General features: G+C 46.4%; 1 protein-coding gene across 3 annotated transcripts in view; it reads right to left on the minus strand.

The window, feature by feature from the left end:
* DIP2B (disco interacting protein 2 homolog B) overlaps positions 1 to 15,287 on the minus strand; it is a 1,149,028-nt gene that overhangs the window by 435,110 nt on the left and 698,631 nt on the right. For all 3 annotated transcript variants that reach the window (XM_069653448.1, XM_069653447.1, XM_069653449.1), the window contains exon 19: positions 7,216 to 7,352. In XM_069653448.1, the coding sequence (XP_069509549.1) occupies positions 7,216 to 7,352 (137 nt within the window). The remainder of the gene's footprint in view (positions 1 to 7,215; positions 7,353 to 15,287) is intronic.

Genomic DNA, 15,287 nt, shown 5'->3' on the forward strand with positions numbered 1-15,287 from the left:
CTCTTAGGAAGAAAGTTCGTAGCTTTGTTTGCAAATCTTTCACAGTAGGCCAGAGGCGATTTGAGCCTGTTGTATGTCGGTGGCAGGTGATTTAAAAATTTGATCGCTCTGGCTTGCTCACCTGTAGAGATCCAGTCTTGGTTTTTCAATTTTTGTGACACTCTTTGTGGGTTGTTTTTCAGGTCCTCTGTAGAGCAAGCCACTTCATATAGATTTTTTTCTTGACAGGAGATCCACTTCTTGATCTCCGGGCATTTTGTCGATTCCAGCTCCTTATTGATAATATTGAAAATTGGGAGTCCGTTTTGAATGAGAGTCTTTCTGAAGATAGCCAGAGAGGTGACGGCGACCGTTGCTTCCAGCGAGAGTAATCCCAACTCTTCTGATGGCTGCGATAGGAATAGAGTTTGGGAGACCCAAAGTTGTTTTCCAAATGTAGCCCTCTAGCTTAGGCCAAATTGAGCTGGGCATGTTGATCGTGGCCTCCATACCATATGTGAGTGCCGGGACTACTTTCCCTTGATTGTGGGATTCCAGGAAAATTTGCCGAACTTGCGATCGATCATCTTCATTTGCGAGGTTAGATTTTTTGCTTTCTCCCAAAGATGCAGTTGCATTTTAGTTTCCTTGGATGACCCATCGATGAAAGTTCCCAAGTATTTAAAATGGGGAACAACTTCAATACAGCAATTGTTCACTGACCAAGAATATGGTGGGTTTTTTTCCTTGGACTCTTGGAAAAGATCATAATTTTTGTCTTAGCGTTGTTTATCGTGAGGTTGTTGACGGCCATGTAGCTGCCAAGTTGTCAAGTTGGCGTTGAAGGCCTATTTGTGTCTGGTCCAAAAGGATCATGTCGTCAGCGTAGAGGATCCGGGACAGCGCGGTGCTGCCCAGCTTTGGCGGAAAGCTGCGAACCGTTGTTTCGGATTCTTGGAAGTCTCCCAGAAAAACTACGAAGAGTGCAGGCACCAACGGGCAGTCCTGTTTCACTCCTCTTTCTGCAGGAATTTCGTTTGTAATAGAGCCTTGTTTGTTCAAGCGGACACAGAGTGGTCTTTGAATGGAGAGCTATGATCGGTTGAAGGATGTTATCTGGGCAGCTCCATCCTTGTAGCTTTTTCCATAGATGCGTTCTGTCAACTCTGTCGAAAGCCTGCGACAGGTCTATAAAGGCTACGTAGGTAGTTGGTGCCCCCGATTTATCTTGGCCTTAAGAATGCTGAGAATGAGGATGTTCACTCCCGTCCCGCCGTTCTTCTTGAAGCCCGTCTGGAATCGGTCTTCACAAGGTGCAGTTTTGGCCCAGCGCCGAAAGTGGTCGAGAAGAAGCGTAGCGAACAGTTTGCCCATGATATCTAGTAGGGCTATCGGCCTATAGTTGGCAGGATCTTCTCTGCTTCCCTTTTTGAAGATCGGGATCACAACGGCTTCCATCCATGACAATGGTATCAGTCTGGTTGCTCTGCAATGCGCGAACAGGAGACTGATGAAATCTGTCCACTCAGCAGTATGTTTTTTTAAGTCCGTGTTCGTAAGCCCATCAGGTCCCAGAGCTCTCGATGTTTTGAGCTTTTGAATACAGTCAAAGATGTCAGCTTTTTTTGAGACATCAACCCATGGGCTTTGGTTCGGTTCTGGGGGTTGCAGTTGTAGGTGGAGTAGCTAAGAGCTTAGTGAAGAAATCAACCCAGGTGGCTGCCGGAACGGCATTGATCATGTTGGCTCTTGTGTCGCCTTGCGAGGTGTTGATCAGGGCCCAGAAGTCAGCAGATTTCTTCGACGCCAGCGTTCTCATCATGGTTTCTGTGTCGATTTGGTATAATGTGGCCCTCCATAGTCTTATCCATGATTTATAGCTTTTCTTTTCTTTTGCCCACATTTCCCAGCCCAGAATGGTGTTCTCGGCTTTGGCAGTACGCTTCATTTTTCTCAGATCCTTCTTCTTTTCTGCTATGACTTTGTCATAGGAGTGGTTGAAGGTACCGTTAGGCTTCTGACCCTTCTTGTGGCTAGACTTGTATTTAGTTAGAAGGGGGATGTACTTGGGTCTCCGGAGTAGGTGGTCCGGTGTAATATCGTCCTCACTGGTGATATATTGTCGAGTCATCGCTCTGACGCTGGCAGCCGTCAGGCGAAGGCGCGTATGCTGGGGATTTGCTTCCACTGACAATGTATAGGAGGGGTTTTCTAGAGAAATGGAGGGCCAGGTAAGGGTGAGCATGTTATGGTCACTAGGGAACGTTTTGATCACCTCGAAGCTTTCGATCTCTGTGGACATAAGGTTGGAAATAAAGATATAGTCCAACGTAGCTGTTGAAGAACCTCTTTCCCAGGTTGGAATTTGCGGGAGCCAGTCTTTGATCCATGCCGCGTTATGTATGTTCCTTGCCGACATCAGTTTCATCCAGGCCTCTCCTCATTTCCGTTGATACAGCAGCTGCTGGTTTCGGCAAAGCTCCTTTTGGATGGGGACAATTGGCGTTCAAATCTCCACAAATTATGAAATGGTCAATTTTCCACTCGATAACAATTGTGCCGATAGTTTCAGCCATGGATTGGCAGAAGGCTGTAGACGACGTCCTTTGCGGGTTCCAGTATACAGTTACGATTGCCAAGTTGGTCACCGACCATTGGTTTGATGGTTCCATAAGGTGTGTCCATTCGATGACAGATACCAGTAGCCCATAGGATCTCACAATGGTACTGACAATCCTTAAATTGTGGCCTGTTTTCACGGCGATGAGTAGGCCTGCCAAGGGGCGCCCTAGAAGGCCCCTAACCGCCGGGGCAGTCTCAATCTCAAATCCATCCATGGATGGTTTCTCTAGGAGCCACGTCTCTTGCAGACATAGAATATCAAAGCGGCCCAAGTCCTCACTGTTGGGATCTGTTAAGTGGGCATGCCCTCTGGTGTTCCATGAGGCTAGTGACAACGACTTTTTGAGAGATGGAGGTCTGGCTCCATTAGATGATTGCTATTTACTCCCGCTTGTGGAAAGGGCTCCTTTTAGCAAGAGCCATGGGCCAGTTGAAGACCCCGGAGCACCCAGAGATCCGGTAGCTGGCAGTTGATTCATGCTATTTGTGTAGCTGTTAAGTCTTCTTCGTGGCTGGGAGTTGTCTCGTTTCCTTTCGCTTCTTTGCTGCCCGTAGTGTCTTGAGGTAGAGTGGACCAACGGGCTATACCTGGACCTATTATGAGGACCTCGCGGTAAAAAGACCTCTGGTTCGTCAGCCGAGTATTTGCGACGATCGTTCGTGTCTGGTCTCCTCTTGTGGGACAGCGACTCTGTTTGGCTCGGTATTCTTCGTACTTCCTCACGTCGTGCCCTTCCCCTGTCAGGACTCACCCTGAAATGGGCTTTTAGCTCCGCTCTGCGAGTGTATTGGTGATCCGGTGAAGTTAGTTTATCTTTTGTTATAGTGCATGAGTGATCGCCCTCAGTGCCTTTATTTGTTGATGAAGCTGAGCTTTTTATCTCCGATAGGAGAAAACCGTCTGATTTTAGTTCGGATTCAGCTCTCCAAGTTAGGTGTTGGATTGCGTCTGGTTTAATGTGCAGATATGCTTTCGCCTTATTATCTTTATGATAAGGTTCGATTAGTTCAAAGTCATCTGTTCTCAAGGTCTTTAGCTCAGAGGTGGATGCTGTAATTTGTAGCACCGTTCTTCGATTGAGCACCATATATTTATCTCTATTTGAGATCTGTTCAATTTTGAATATTCGAGTGTTTTCCCCAATTCTGCCAGGAGCTTTTGTTTTTCCTGGAGCTCGGGAGAGTGGCAGATATTGTGCTGGCCGGTTTCCATGGGCAGATTCAATTGGAGAAGTAATTTGTCGTTTGGGTGCTAGTGAAGATCTTGTTGGCGACGAAGAATCATCGTCCAGTGTGGGTTGCTGATGTGAGAGCCCTTCTCCTTTTTGAGTTTTTGCGAGATGTTGAGGTGCTGGTTTCTCCGGAGAAGTTATGTTCAGCCGTGGTTCTGTGTTTGCGCTATCCTGCCTGTGCCTCAGATCTGTGTGGCTGACTCGGTCCAAATGCTGAGGAGCGTTGGTATCGAGGCTAGGATCGTTTGTGCTTTTGGGGGAAAGGGTTAGATCTATCGGATGGGCAGCAGACATGGACGCTGGGGCTGAAGTGGCAGTGTCCTTCCTTGAGGTAGTTTTCAGTGTGGATGGAGTATCGTCTGCATTGCAGTAATGTCTATTTGAAGGATTTGGTCGGTCTTTTTCAGCTAGTTTAAGAGCTTTTTTCTCTGGCTCCGGCTTTTTTGCGAATGGCCAGCGTTATTGGCGATCGTGGTAGTGCTCTTCGTGCATGGTCTATTTAAGGTTGGTACAAGATTCATTTTGTTCTGGAAAATGGGAGCGAGCTCCTCGTTCCCTTTTGCACTCGCCGTCTGTGTTGATTTGGATTCTTGCCGCCCCGATGGCACGGGGTCTGGGCTTGTGGCAGCCGTACCATAAGCTGGCTCGAGATTGGATCTGAATTTATGTGTTTCTGCAATATCGTATTTCAAGTCGATGGCCGTGATGAAACCTTCCAGATATGACAGCTTCGATTGAATAATTGCCAAAGTTGCTGTGTTATCTCTCGAGGCGTCGCCTATGGCCTCGTAGAGTTTGCAAAATGGGGCCATAGCAATTGTAATGGCTGACATTATCGTAGTCATGTCTCGCTTATGGTTCGGCGAGTCCTTTAGTGACGATTTTTTAAACACAGTTTGACTTCCCTTTTTTGTAGGAGAGTCTCTACTGTCTGATTGTAGGAAGCTTGAAATTGAATGCCGCCGTTCAGGTAGAGAGCACCCTGCCTCTGGGAGATTGAAGGTCCTAGGCGAAGAGTTCCATGGTTCGTGGCTTGTGACTGATTGTAGTACTGGAGCAGTTGGATAGAGTTGAAGGGAAGGCCGGGCGTTAGGTGTGGCCATGTGGGCTTTAGTCCAAGGTTGAGGGCTCAAACTTTTGTTGGCCGGGTATGCTTTGGGCTGTAGTAAGTCCAGAATATCCAGCATTCCCTGCTGGTGCGTTCGCTCTTCTGTTAGCGAAGAATCCCTTGTTGATCTAGTTGCCAGAGCCTCTGGGTTTGACGATGTCAAAACTTGGGCTGTTTGGTGTTGACTACGAGTCTCGTTGACTTGTGAGTTGGTCCCGCTCCCTTTAGGCTGTAATTGCTCCGCAGTGGTCATTATTGGAAGTTCAGGTTGAGCAGTGAAAAATATGTCGGTACATATTTCTTGTGATTGTTGGCCTGGCAAGTCGCCTATCCTGTCCGTTGGGTCAGATTGATTTCCAGGAAGTGGAGGTGTGCTGATTTCCTCAACAGGCTGCCGGTAAGGGGGTTCTGGGGACATATTGGGGACAGATTGATTCTCAGGAAGTGAAGGTGTGGTGATTTCCTCAGCTGGCTGCCGGTGAGGGAGTTCTGGGGACATCGCATTCTTGTTTGGTGATTGAGACAGTAATGTTTTCCTGCATTTGGCCGAGGGTGGAGTCTCATCGAGTGCCTCTAGAATTTCAGCGTCTGAAAGTTCAGAATCGTTAGATAGTTTACGCTTTCCTTGTAATTTAAAGAAGTTCATGAGAGCGTTGGAGAGGAGCGGGTTGGGAAGCAGGCGTTTCCCAATAGACCATTTTTTGAGAGGCGATAGTGAGGCCGAACCTTTGCCTAATTTGATTTCTTTTATTTTCGGCTCTTTTTTTTTTGAACAGTGGTTTTATCCGCAGAACAATAGGCTGGGTGAAGTTTGGATTTGGACTTCCCTCTTTTGGAATATTGGGTTCTTTTCTTACAATTCCCTGAGTTCACTTTGATGTTCAGGGTAGATGCCTTAGGCTGATGATCGCGTAATGGTCCGAGTTTGATGTAGAACTGACGTGAATGTGGGCATCTCGATCTAGGTCCAGGTCCTCCGTCTCCTCTTGTACCGGATCCAAAGCCTGGGACACCGGTGCAGCAGACAGAGGCAAGTTTGACTTAACAGATGTCTTCGATGGAATTGGAAGGGGAGTGGGTTAGAAAAGCTACTTTGGCCACTTGAGCAGCCGCTCTCTCCTGCAAGTCGTTATGCACCAAAGCCAATGTGGTTTGTTGTGACATTGATCTTGTTTGGCCTTCCTCTAGTTCGGTTGCGAAGGCGTGTTTGGGGCAGTTTTCCTGGTCCTGGTTACAGGTCTTAGTCGTCAGTGTGGAATCCACTTCTAACTGTGCCTATGCATTCGCTTGAAGTAAGAGCCGGTTGGTGGAGGCGGACTGCAGGTGGAGTGTCACGCCGATGTGGCCCCCAGCTGTGCCGAGCAGTTCCGCTGGGGATATCAAGTCGGCGTCTTCTGCCACGGACCCCGCCATCAGACCTGCCGCGAGGGATCCTCCGATCCGCTCAACGGTATGGTCACTCGCCGAGGTGGTACCGGGGCGGGGGGCATTGGCAGGAGGCGCCAACTGGGCTGGTTGTGACGGTATGCGTCCCCCATCCTCCAAGTCATGCCGCCTGGGCGCCCGGGCGAGGGAGGAGAGAGCCTGGGAGTCTTCGGATGAGTTGAGGAGTTGACAGTTCAAAAAGGCATCAGGCGGACTCACTGGCGGACTCACTGTCCTAAGTGTGGGGCAAAGGCTCAGTGCAGAGGGAGAGTTGAGTGTGACCAGGGGATTTCTTTTCACATGGCTGCGTAGTTTGCGTGAGTCAAGATCGTCCTCCATAATAAACGTAAGTTATAGCGCTAGCGCCGCCTCTCTCACCTCGTAATCAGGTTGCTCCCTAAATGGGACGGTGGCCAGCAGGTTCACAGCAAATTGACGATGTTGAAGCTCGTGGACCAGCGACCAGTGCGACTCTGCGCTGTGGAAGAGTTTTTATAGCCAGTAGAGCCTGTTTTTCTTAAACAGGTAAAAAAAAAGCAGAAGCAGCAGCTCAGAGAAACACGTCCTTCTCCTCTGATGCCACTTAGTTATAATAAATCCTTTGGGAGCCTGTTCTGTTGCTCAAAAGTCTGTACACGCATTGTCTGGTTAAGGCACCAGTTGCAACTGCAGTTCTGCCAGTAGTCTAGAAATTTGGCAACAGCACATTTTATAAATGGCTGGTAAAGCATGACAAGTTGCATGTTTTAATGAATTAGATACAAGTCTTACTATCTATCAGCAAACATGAAGCTAGTATAAAAAGTCATGTTACACAGAAAAAGCATACATTATTATGTGCAAGCATACCTCAAAAGTGCTTTTTGACACTCCAGCTAGACCATAGTACATCATGCCTCCAGTTTTAGAACTGACGCAGATTTCTCCGATCTCATCAGTTTTGCAGAGCTGGGGTGCACCATCAGGTTTCACAATGCACATGACTCCTGGAAAGGCATTGAGAAGACAATCAAGTTACCAGAAATAAGACCATTTAAATGAATTAGCAATAGTCTACATTCCACATTATTAGTCCACGTGGGAAATGTAAAACACATTACTTACCCAGTAATAGTCTTTCTGTGGCTTGTATCTGCTTAGAGTTGCATGTTATGAATGGTCTGCCATCTAGTAGATGGTTCGGAGTATTACATAATTATTTCTGACGCGTACAGGCGGTTACACAATCTTTCATGCGTCTACTTCCTCAGATTATTTACTTGTATACCTTCCCTGAATACATTTGTGTATGCCTTAACAGAGTTTAGGATTTTTTTTTCCCACTGCTTCCTTGCGGGGATGTTGGGAGGGCGCATATGGTTAAGCAGATACAAGCCGTAGAAAGACTATTACTGGGTAATTAATATTGGTCTTCTGGGGCTTGGCAATCTGCTTAGATTCACAAGCTATGTATACATTAGCAAGGAGTACCTGAACCAGATGGGTGAGAAGCAGGTGTTGGGTAAGAATGAGTGCAGCATAACTGGTGTGGGACTAAACAAGACTTCTCTTTGTATTAGGTAACCCACCTTTTAATATAGGGCTGTACTACACAAGTTGGTAATGTGACTGAGCAGCCAGGTGTCATGATGCCTACCTCCAAGGAGCCAGGTCCGACCCAGCAACCCCAGAGGCAGGCATCATTCCCCCCCAGGGAAGTGCCAGCGGGCCCAAGCTGGGGCCCTCTGGACACAGTCCTGGCGCCTTAGGCGCCAGGCTCATGTTGGACCCCTCATGTTGGACCCCTGTCCTGGCGCCTTAGGCGCCAGGCTCATAAAGCTAGACATGTGTTCAAGTGTTTTAATGTGCACTTACCTGATGCAGACCATGCTGCTACATCCAGGCCCTCTTGAGGCCTGAATGGAACTACTTTACCTGTGGGACTACTTTCCACCTGGGTGTGGTCGGGGAAGGATACATACCTGATCGGTGGAAGGATACATACCTGGAACTTCTTCCAAAGCTATTTAAACCACGCCCGATCAGCAACTCACGCTTCGCGTTGTTCTGCTCCTCGCAGCTGGACGCTCACCGTGTCAGCTCCTGCATCTGGACTTCAGCCACGCCCGACAGCATCCTGGGTCACCTGCAAAGGGAGATAAGAATTGGGGAGAAAGAAGACCTTACCTGCTAAAGCTGTATCACGGAGACATCACACCGACGATCCTGAAAGGGAAGACATTTTTAAAAGCATTTCACTTCGATCGCTGCAGCGCTGCATTTCACTCACCTTTCCTGGGCACCTCCATCTTCAGCAGCGATCATCCGGATCCGCAGCCACTTCCCAGAACCTAGCGAGAAAAAGACAAGAACACAAGGTGAGAGAAGGAAGGGAATAGGAAAAGCTCAGTTTCCTTCTAAGACTTACCTGTTGGGTCATTCCCATTTCATTTCGGGTCCTGCCGCTTCCTGGCATTCCGGACCCCGGCCCCTATGGGGGAAAAAAGACAAAGACATTGAATGAGCGAATGCAAAGACATTACCCGAACGCTCATCCAGAACTTACCTGTCATTTATTGGAACTGCACGTTTCACTTCGGGTCGGCGCCATATCTTCGGCATTCCGAACCCCGGCCCCTAAGGGGAAAAAGACATAAGCGTTAGCGCTTGCTGCAATAAGACAATGAACATTATTATTAAGCTTGAACTTTTGAACTTGCAACAGAACTCTTACAGTGCCTTACCTGAATAGTCAAGCTTATTTGAACTTCCATCAAACCTCAATCCAGTGAAGTAACTGGGTTTCAACGCGCCCCTGCATCAGAAGCAGGATGGAGAACTCATCCTTCCAGACCCTAAGGTGAGACTTCACGGGGAATCGTGGAAGGGTATCGTGGAGGGTTGGAAGGGAGTGGGAGGCTTGAGCATTATTCCGTCAGTAGGTAATACTCCCTTTTCACGCACAGGGGAATGTTCCTGCGAGCCAGAGAAGCCAGAGTAGAGGGGCCCTACCCGTCCATCTTCAGAGTCCTGCGCTTCACCATTGAAGAAGCATCAGCACTCGAAGCCAGACCTGCGCCTCCGTGGGAATCAGGTGAGCGTGACACCAGGCCTATCTCAAGAGGGGTAATCTGAGCTGTAGCGCTGTACAATGAAATCAGTAAATACAGGTATCCAAGTTAACACTTACAAACTTAAAAGTTAAATAATAAATATTGATTTCAATTTACACAAATAAATTTAAAGCATTCTTTAAATAAAAAAAGCTGTAATTAGCAGTAACATTAATCCCAAGTGTTCGGTAAGATTGTCACTGAACTGGTAAATGTTCCTGACCTGGGTCAACCCCATAACTTTTTGTTTTGCTTTACTAGTGGGATTTGTTCCTTAATACCTCTGAGTTTGAACCTTTTTCCACACTCATAGAATCTTTTACTCTTTTGATGGGTGTCATTTTAAGACTCTCCATAGTGGCTTTTTAAAGTTATCCTCTTTCACAACTTATTGGCAATACGTGCCTGGTGTTGTTGGGTTGCCCTCGGGGCTTCCCTTTTAACTTCCCAAGGGTAGAAAAGATCTTTGGATCCCATTTAAATTTTGTTAGGTGAAAACAGCACACCCCACATTATGTGGAGTGCTGGGGAGATACAAAGTATCCCCTTTCACGTTAGAACAAGCAATTCTGTTACAGGGACAAGCTTACCTTCAATGGCTGGTGGCAGTGTTACCTTGTATTCATTTGGTGCACCTTTACCACAGGCTGTGTTCACAGCTGCAGTAAAGGCACCTAAGGGTGCTAATTTTACCAAAATGGTCCCAGTCTTCTTTTTTCACCATTTTAGTGTTCGTCTTTTCTTGGTCCTTCCCCTGACATCCAGGGTGGGAAATTCCTACGTGTGATTTTTATCTTGCAACTCCTGGACCATTGGTTTGCCTGGTGAAGCCCTGCTGCAGTGCCAAAACGCCAAGTTCGCATCGACAGAGAAGTCCCTGAACGGACGACTTCTCCCCTTGAGTTGGTGGGACCAATAAACTCCAAAGTAAGCCAGCTGGATATCCATCTCAGAGCTGGTTGAATTTCCACAGAGTTGCTGCTGGAAATCGTACAACTACGGAAAGGAACACCAGATTGTGTGTGTTGCTTTTAAGCTGGTATAGAGCTTCAGGAAGGTCCTACGGACTCCCAGGAAGCAGGATTGACAGAGCCTGAATGCTGGACCCCAGAAGCAAGGAAAGTCCATCTCGACAACCAGGAACCGCGGTGGTGCTATTTGTGGTAGACGCGAGAAGATGAAACACAGAACAGCCACTTAAAGTGAAGTTTGCCGGTTGCTAGTTTTGACCGTCCCAGTGCTTTGCATGAGTACCCCGACGTCCTTCCTCTTGTCCCCAGGACTGTGGCCCAGGAACACTGGGATCTGCAGAGCTGTACAGGAACAGAAGTTATCAGCTGCATCTTATCTTAATTTCTAAGGTACTGTAAAAAGTCTGAGAACTTACCTATTACTGTGGAGTGCTTGCAAATTCTGTAACTCAAGTCTAACCAGCTTGTGGCCCTTCATTTGATCCCCTTCATTTGATTCTTCTTTTCATCAAAGACTCCTAAGAACTTGTGCAAAGATTTTTCCATTTACTTAACAGATGTGCTACATCCTATACAAGACCTTTGCCCATTGACTTTGGCTTAGTCTATTGAATTGTAGGACTCTTCTTGAGGGCTCCAAAAGTATTTGCCTGCTTAAGAATATTTGTGGTCTCTTGTTCTAATAACCTTTGCCTTTTACCAACTTCTAAGAGTATTCTTAGTATTCTGCCAACGGTAAGATATTAATGTCCCCAGCACCCTAGTTATTGAAGTCACCTGTGGGTGTAGGTTGTGTCTGTGGGCCAGCCCAAAAAGGTATTTACTGATTTAGAAACTAAGAGTGTGCAGTATTGAAGTGTATGTGTGCGTTACAATTATATTTCTCCCTTCTGAAGAAGGCTTATTCTAACCGACTGATAAATTAATAATTGTTTATGCAATAAACCTAGCGTGTAACAGTTTATTTGAATACTTGTAACTGTGAATCTCTGTAACTCCACTACAGCTCACATTGATCCTGCTTGAGATAAGCCATGCTGCTCACACTACCAAAACTGTGTAGTACAAGCTTATACCAAAGGTGGGGTTTCCTATACCTGTAGAGGGTACTGCATACAAACCTTGACTAACAGAGTCACTGCAGGCCCAAAACGATGCCCACAAGTTTCCAGCCAAAACCACGCTTCAGGAGACGATGCACAGCAAAATGGTCCGGGAGATTGCAGGTCAGGACGGTCACAGCTCAAGGGACAGCTCAAAATGCAGTTCGTCTTGAGAATGGTTAGGCCCACGAGTACTAGGGAGGACGTCTTCTGATCTGCATCTTGCCTGTCGAGCAGAAGAGGAGTTTGCAGCAGTCATTGGTGGTCGCTGGATGTGGCTGCCGATGTCTTCCTTCTTCGGATGCTTCTTTTCATTGGTCGACTCTGCCTTCTGCTCCGGGACCCTCGTCTTTTATGCAAAAAAAACCATTGGGATTCACCAATCACCATTAAAGCTGCCATGCAAATCTAGGGGCTGGCTTGTCCAAAAGGACAGCCAGCCTCCCAGTTCGAATTGAATCCAGGCAGACACTTCCTGTCCTTTCAGGCATGCAGTGTGTCTTGGTACGCTTTCGCAAGGAAGCCCACCAAAGACAAAAGACCTAGTAGGACCTTCCTCGTCCACTTTGGTAGAAGGCGGCCCAAGAAAGGACAAGTCATGAAGAGTTGGCAGAAAAAAAATAAAAAATTAAAATAAAGTACAGCCACCATTTTAGATCAATGGTGACCCAGGTGTCCCTCAATGCAGCTGTGATTGCCTGCGTGTAAAGTTCACAAAAAGTCAGTGGAAATCCTTCACTGCCACTAGCCACTCACGTGAACTTGCCACTCTAGAAAGTTACAGAAGTGAAAAAAGATACATTGTGTCCCCTGAGCACTCCACATAAGGTGGGGTTTGCCGATTCCACAAAATAAAAGTGAGGTATGACAAAGTGTCCCCTGTCCTTGGTAACATCGTTTATCACAAAGAAAATGAGAAGGGCAGCCCAAGGAGCTTCCAGCAAGTGAGGTGCTGTGTGATGCAATAATACATTGCAGATGCTTTAATTTTTGGAGGAAAGCGTGACTCCAGAATGATGCAACCAAGAGGGTTGAAAAAAAGGTTCCCAGAGGTAGAGTGAAAGACTGAGTCAGTGTGGAACAAAGTTTTCACTCACTCAGGAGAACTGGTGAAAAAAACAAGAGTCCAACAAAAAGTGCTGAGGGCCACACAAGTGGGGAGAATGACACCAAAAAAGGAAATTTTACTTAACAGTAGGAGCGCAAACACTTTCCATGTGTTGAAGTAACAGTGTCTTGTGATGGGTTTTCTAGCCTCCCTTTCAAATTCCATACATCGTTCTTTTTTTAAAAAATAAGCACAAACTCTACGATTTCAGAAGCCATGCTGCCAAGTTCAATGTTTGAGGATATAGATGTGTCAATTGGCCAAGTTGTTGTGCCAGTAATTGGTGTTTGACCTGGAGATCCGTTTTCTTTATAACCCTTTTAATTGATCAGAAACAACTATCAACCACAACCAGGGTACAATTCATGTAGGTACAATGCAAAACTTAAAAACCATGTTTGAAAGGTGACAGTGTCCACCCTCAGGTCAAAGTTCATGTTGCACTTGAATTGCTTCTTTGTCATATAACACTCCACTGCATTAGGGTAAAACTCCCCTTACCAGCCACCGGTTTTGCTCCAATATCTCATAATGCCCGATGCCTCTGGGATGTCTCTCGAGACCAGAAATTCCCCTAAGGCGTGCCAGGCAGCATACGACATGATTGAAACAATGCATCAAATCTTTCAAACATGCATCCACTTTTGGGTACCTTCTACACCTTGCCCCCCCTCTCCTCCCCACCAACACTCAGCAACTTTCTGCCTAGCTACCACTGATGCCAGATTAACAAATGTCGACTCATGAGCCTCAAGTCATAACATCCCCAGCAGTATAGGGCACTCCAGCATTTCCACAACCACCGCCAACTTCTCCCTAAAATTCTCACACTCTTGTGCATCCCCACATTAGATTAAGGAAGTCTGAATGATGATTTGCGCACCGCTTACATCTGTCCAGGATGTATGCATGCGCCTTATGCAGAGTGTAATATGCAACAAGTTACTTACCTGTAACTCCTTTTCTCCAGCATGGGTCTTGCATGGATGTTATGGAGATTTATCAGTGTTATTCTTAATTCCCTCTCCTTGTGAGACCCCCAGCACCTGTTGCTGGACTTTTGGACCTGTTCCTTGTTCTCCTGAATGAGGGGAGCCTTTTTCCCCTTCATTCACTCTTATTTGCTCCAACCACAGGAATTCGGTTCTTTATGTTTTACCTTATTTTATGGTATCTTGCTTTCCTTCACATCTCTTAAAGGCATCTGTGTTTCACATTTGCAGCAAACAACACTATCTGCCCTTCTCCACTTATATCCTTTCCTTTGCCTTAAAAACGACTTTTAAGACCAATACTTTTTTTTTCCAATGTAACATTTTATTGGTATTTTAACATAAGACAGTACAGACATTTCACAAGATTCATATTACAATAGATCACATGCTAGCTTCGTAGTGTAAATATTCAGTAGTCGGGGTGGGTGGGCTCTGGGCAGTGCCTCTGTTCAGTCCATGCTGAGGTGTGGTAGGGAGAGTGGCTCTACTGCTGTGATGTTTCAGGGGTTCTTGGTTATCCTAGCAAGCGAGTAAGTGGTGGTCTGCGGGAGAGGGTTGGGAATTGTTCTGCGAAGTCCATGAATGGGGCCAAAATGTTCTGAAAGCGAGTCAGGTTATCTGCTCGTAGGGCTGTAATCTTTTCTGCGACTACCGTGTCCCAGCATTTCGCCCACCATAGCGGAATTGATGGGCCTGTGGGTTTTTTCCATAGTCGAGCTAATGCGATTTTCGCTGCTGTCGAGGTGTATGCACAGGTGAGCCAGGTGTCCAGTAAGGGGGAGTTCGCCGTCTGTGTCCGGCAGCAATACCATCTATGGGTCCCAGGGGATAGTGAGGCCGGTGATTGCTTTTATGTGGTTCAGGACTTCTCTCCAGTATGTCGCTGCTTGTGGGCATGTCCATAACAGGTGAAAACAGAGTTCCTTCGGTTTTGCATCCCCTCCAGCAGCCCGATGGGATGTTTGGGTTGGCTTTATGCAGCTGCGTGGGAGTCATGTAGTGGTAGTCAGTCAAAATCTCGAAAACAAAATATCGAATACAAAAAGACCGAAAAAAAAATATCGAAAAAAAAAATATCGAATTTTTTATTTATTTATATATGTTTTTGGGGTCAGGTAAGTAAAAAAAAGGGGTAAAATAAAAAAAAATGAAAAAAAAGGGGGGTTGGGGGGAACCCCCCCATTTTAAAAAAAAACACATTGAAAAAAAAATTCGATATTTTATTTTTCGGCCTTTTGTATTCGAGATTTTGGTTTTCGAGATTTTTGAATTCGATATCACTATGAACCTCATGTAGTATCTGTATACCCACATTCTCTGTTGGTGATGCATTGAGTGCTTTTATGGTTCCTCGTCCATATCTTATTCCAGGTGCTCTCGTCTATTGGTCGCCCCAGATCTCTTTCCCAGTTGGTCATATATTTTTCTTTGATTGTAGCGTCGTGTTTGTCAAGGAGCCGGTATAGAGCGGATATCTTCCCTTTAGGTGGGGCTGTTGTCAGTGTGCGATCTAGCGCCGTTAGGTCTCTGGAATCCTTCTCCTTGACAGTTCTTTGTGATAGCTAGTGTTTTATCTGGGGACCAATACTTTTTAATCTTCCTAAACTTTAACTTTTGAGAGATAAGCACACCCACATTATGTGGACTGCTGA

This window comes from Ambystoma mexicanum, chromosome 3q, assembly GCF_040938575.1.
Source record: "Ambystoma mexicanum isolate Mex_15411 chromosome 3q, UKY_AmexF1_1, whole genome shotgun sequence".
Classification (NCBI taxonomy): Eukaryota; Metazoa; Chordata; class Amphibia; order Caudata; family Ambystomatidae; genus Ambystoma; species Ambystoma mexicanum.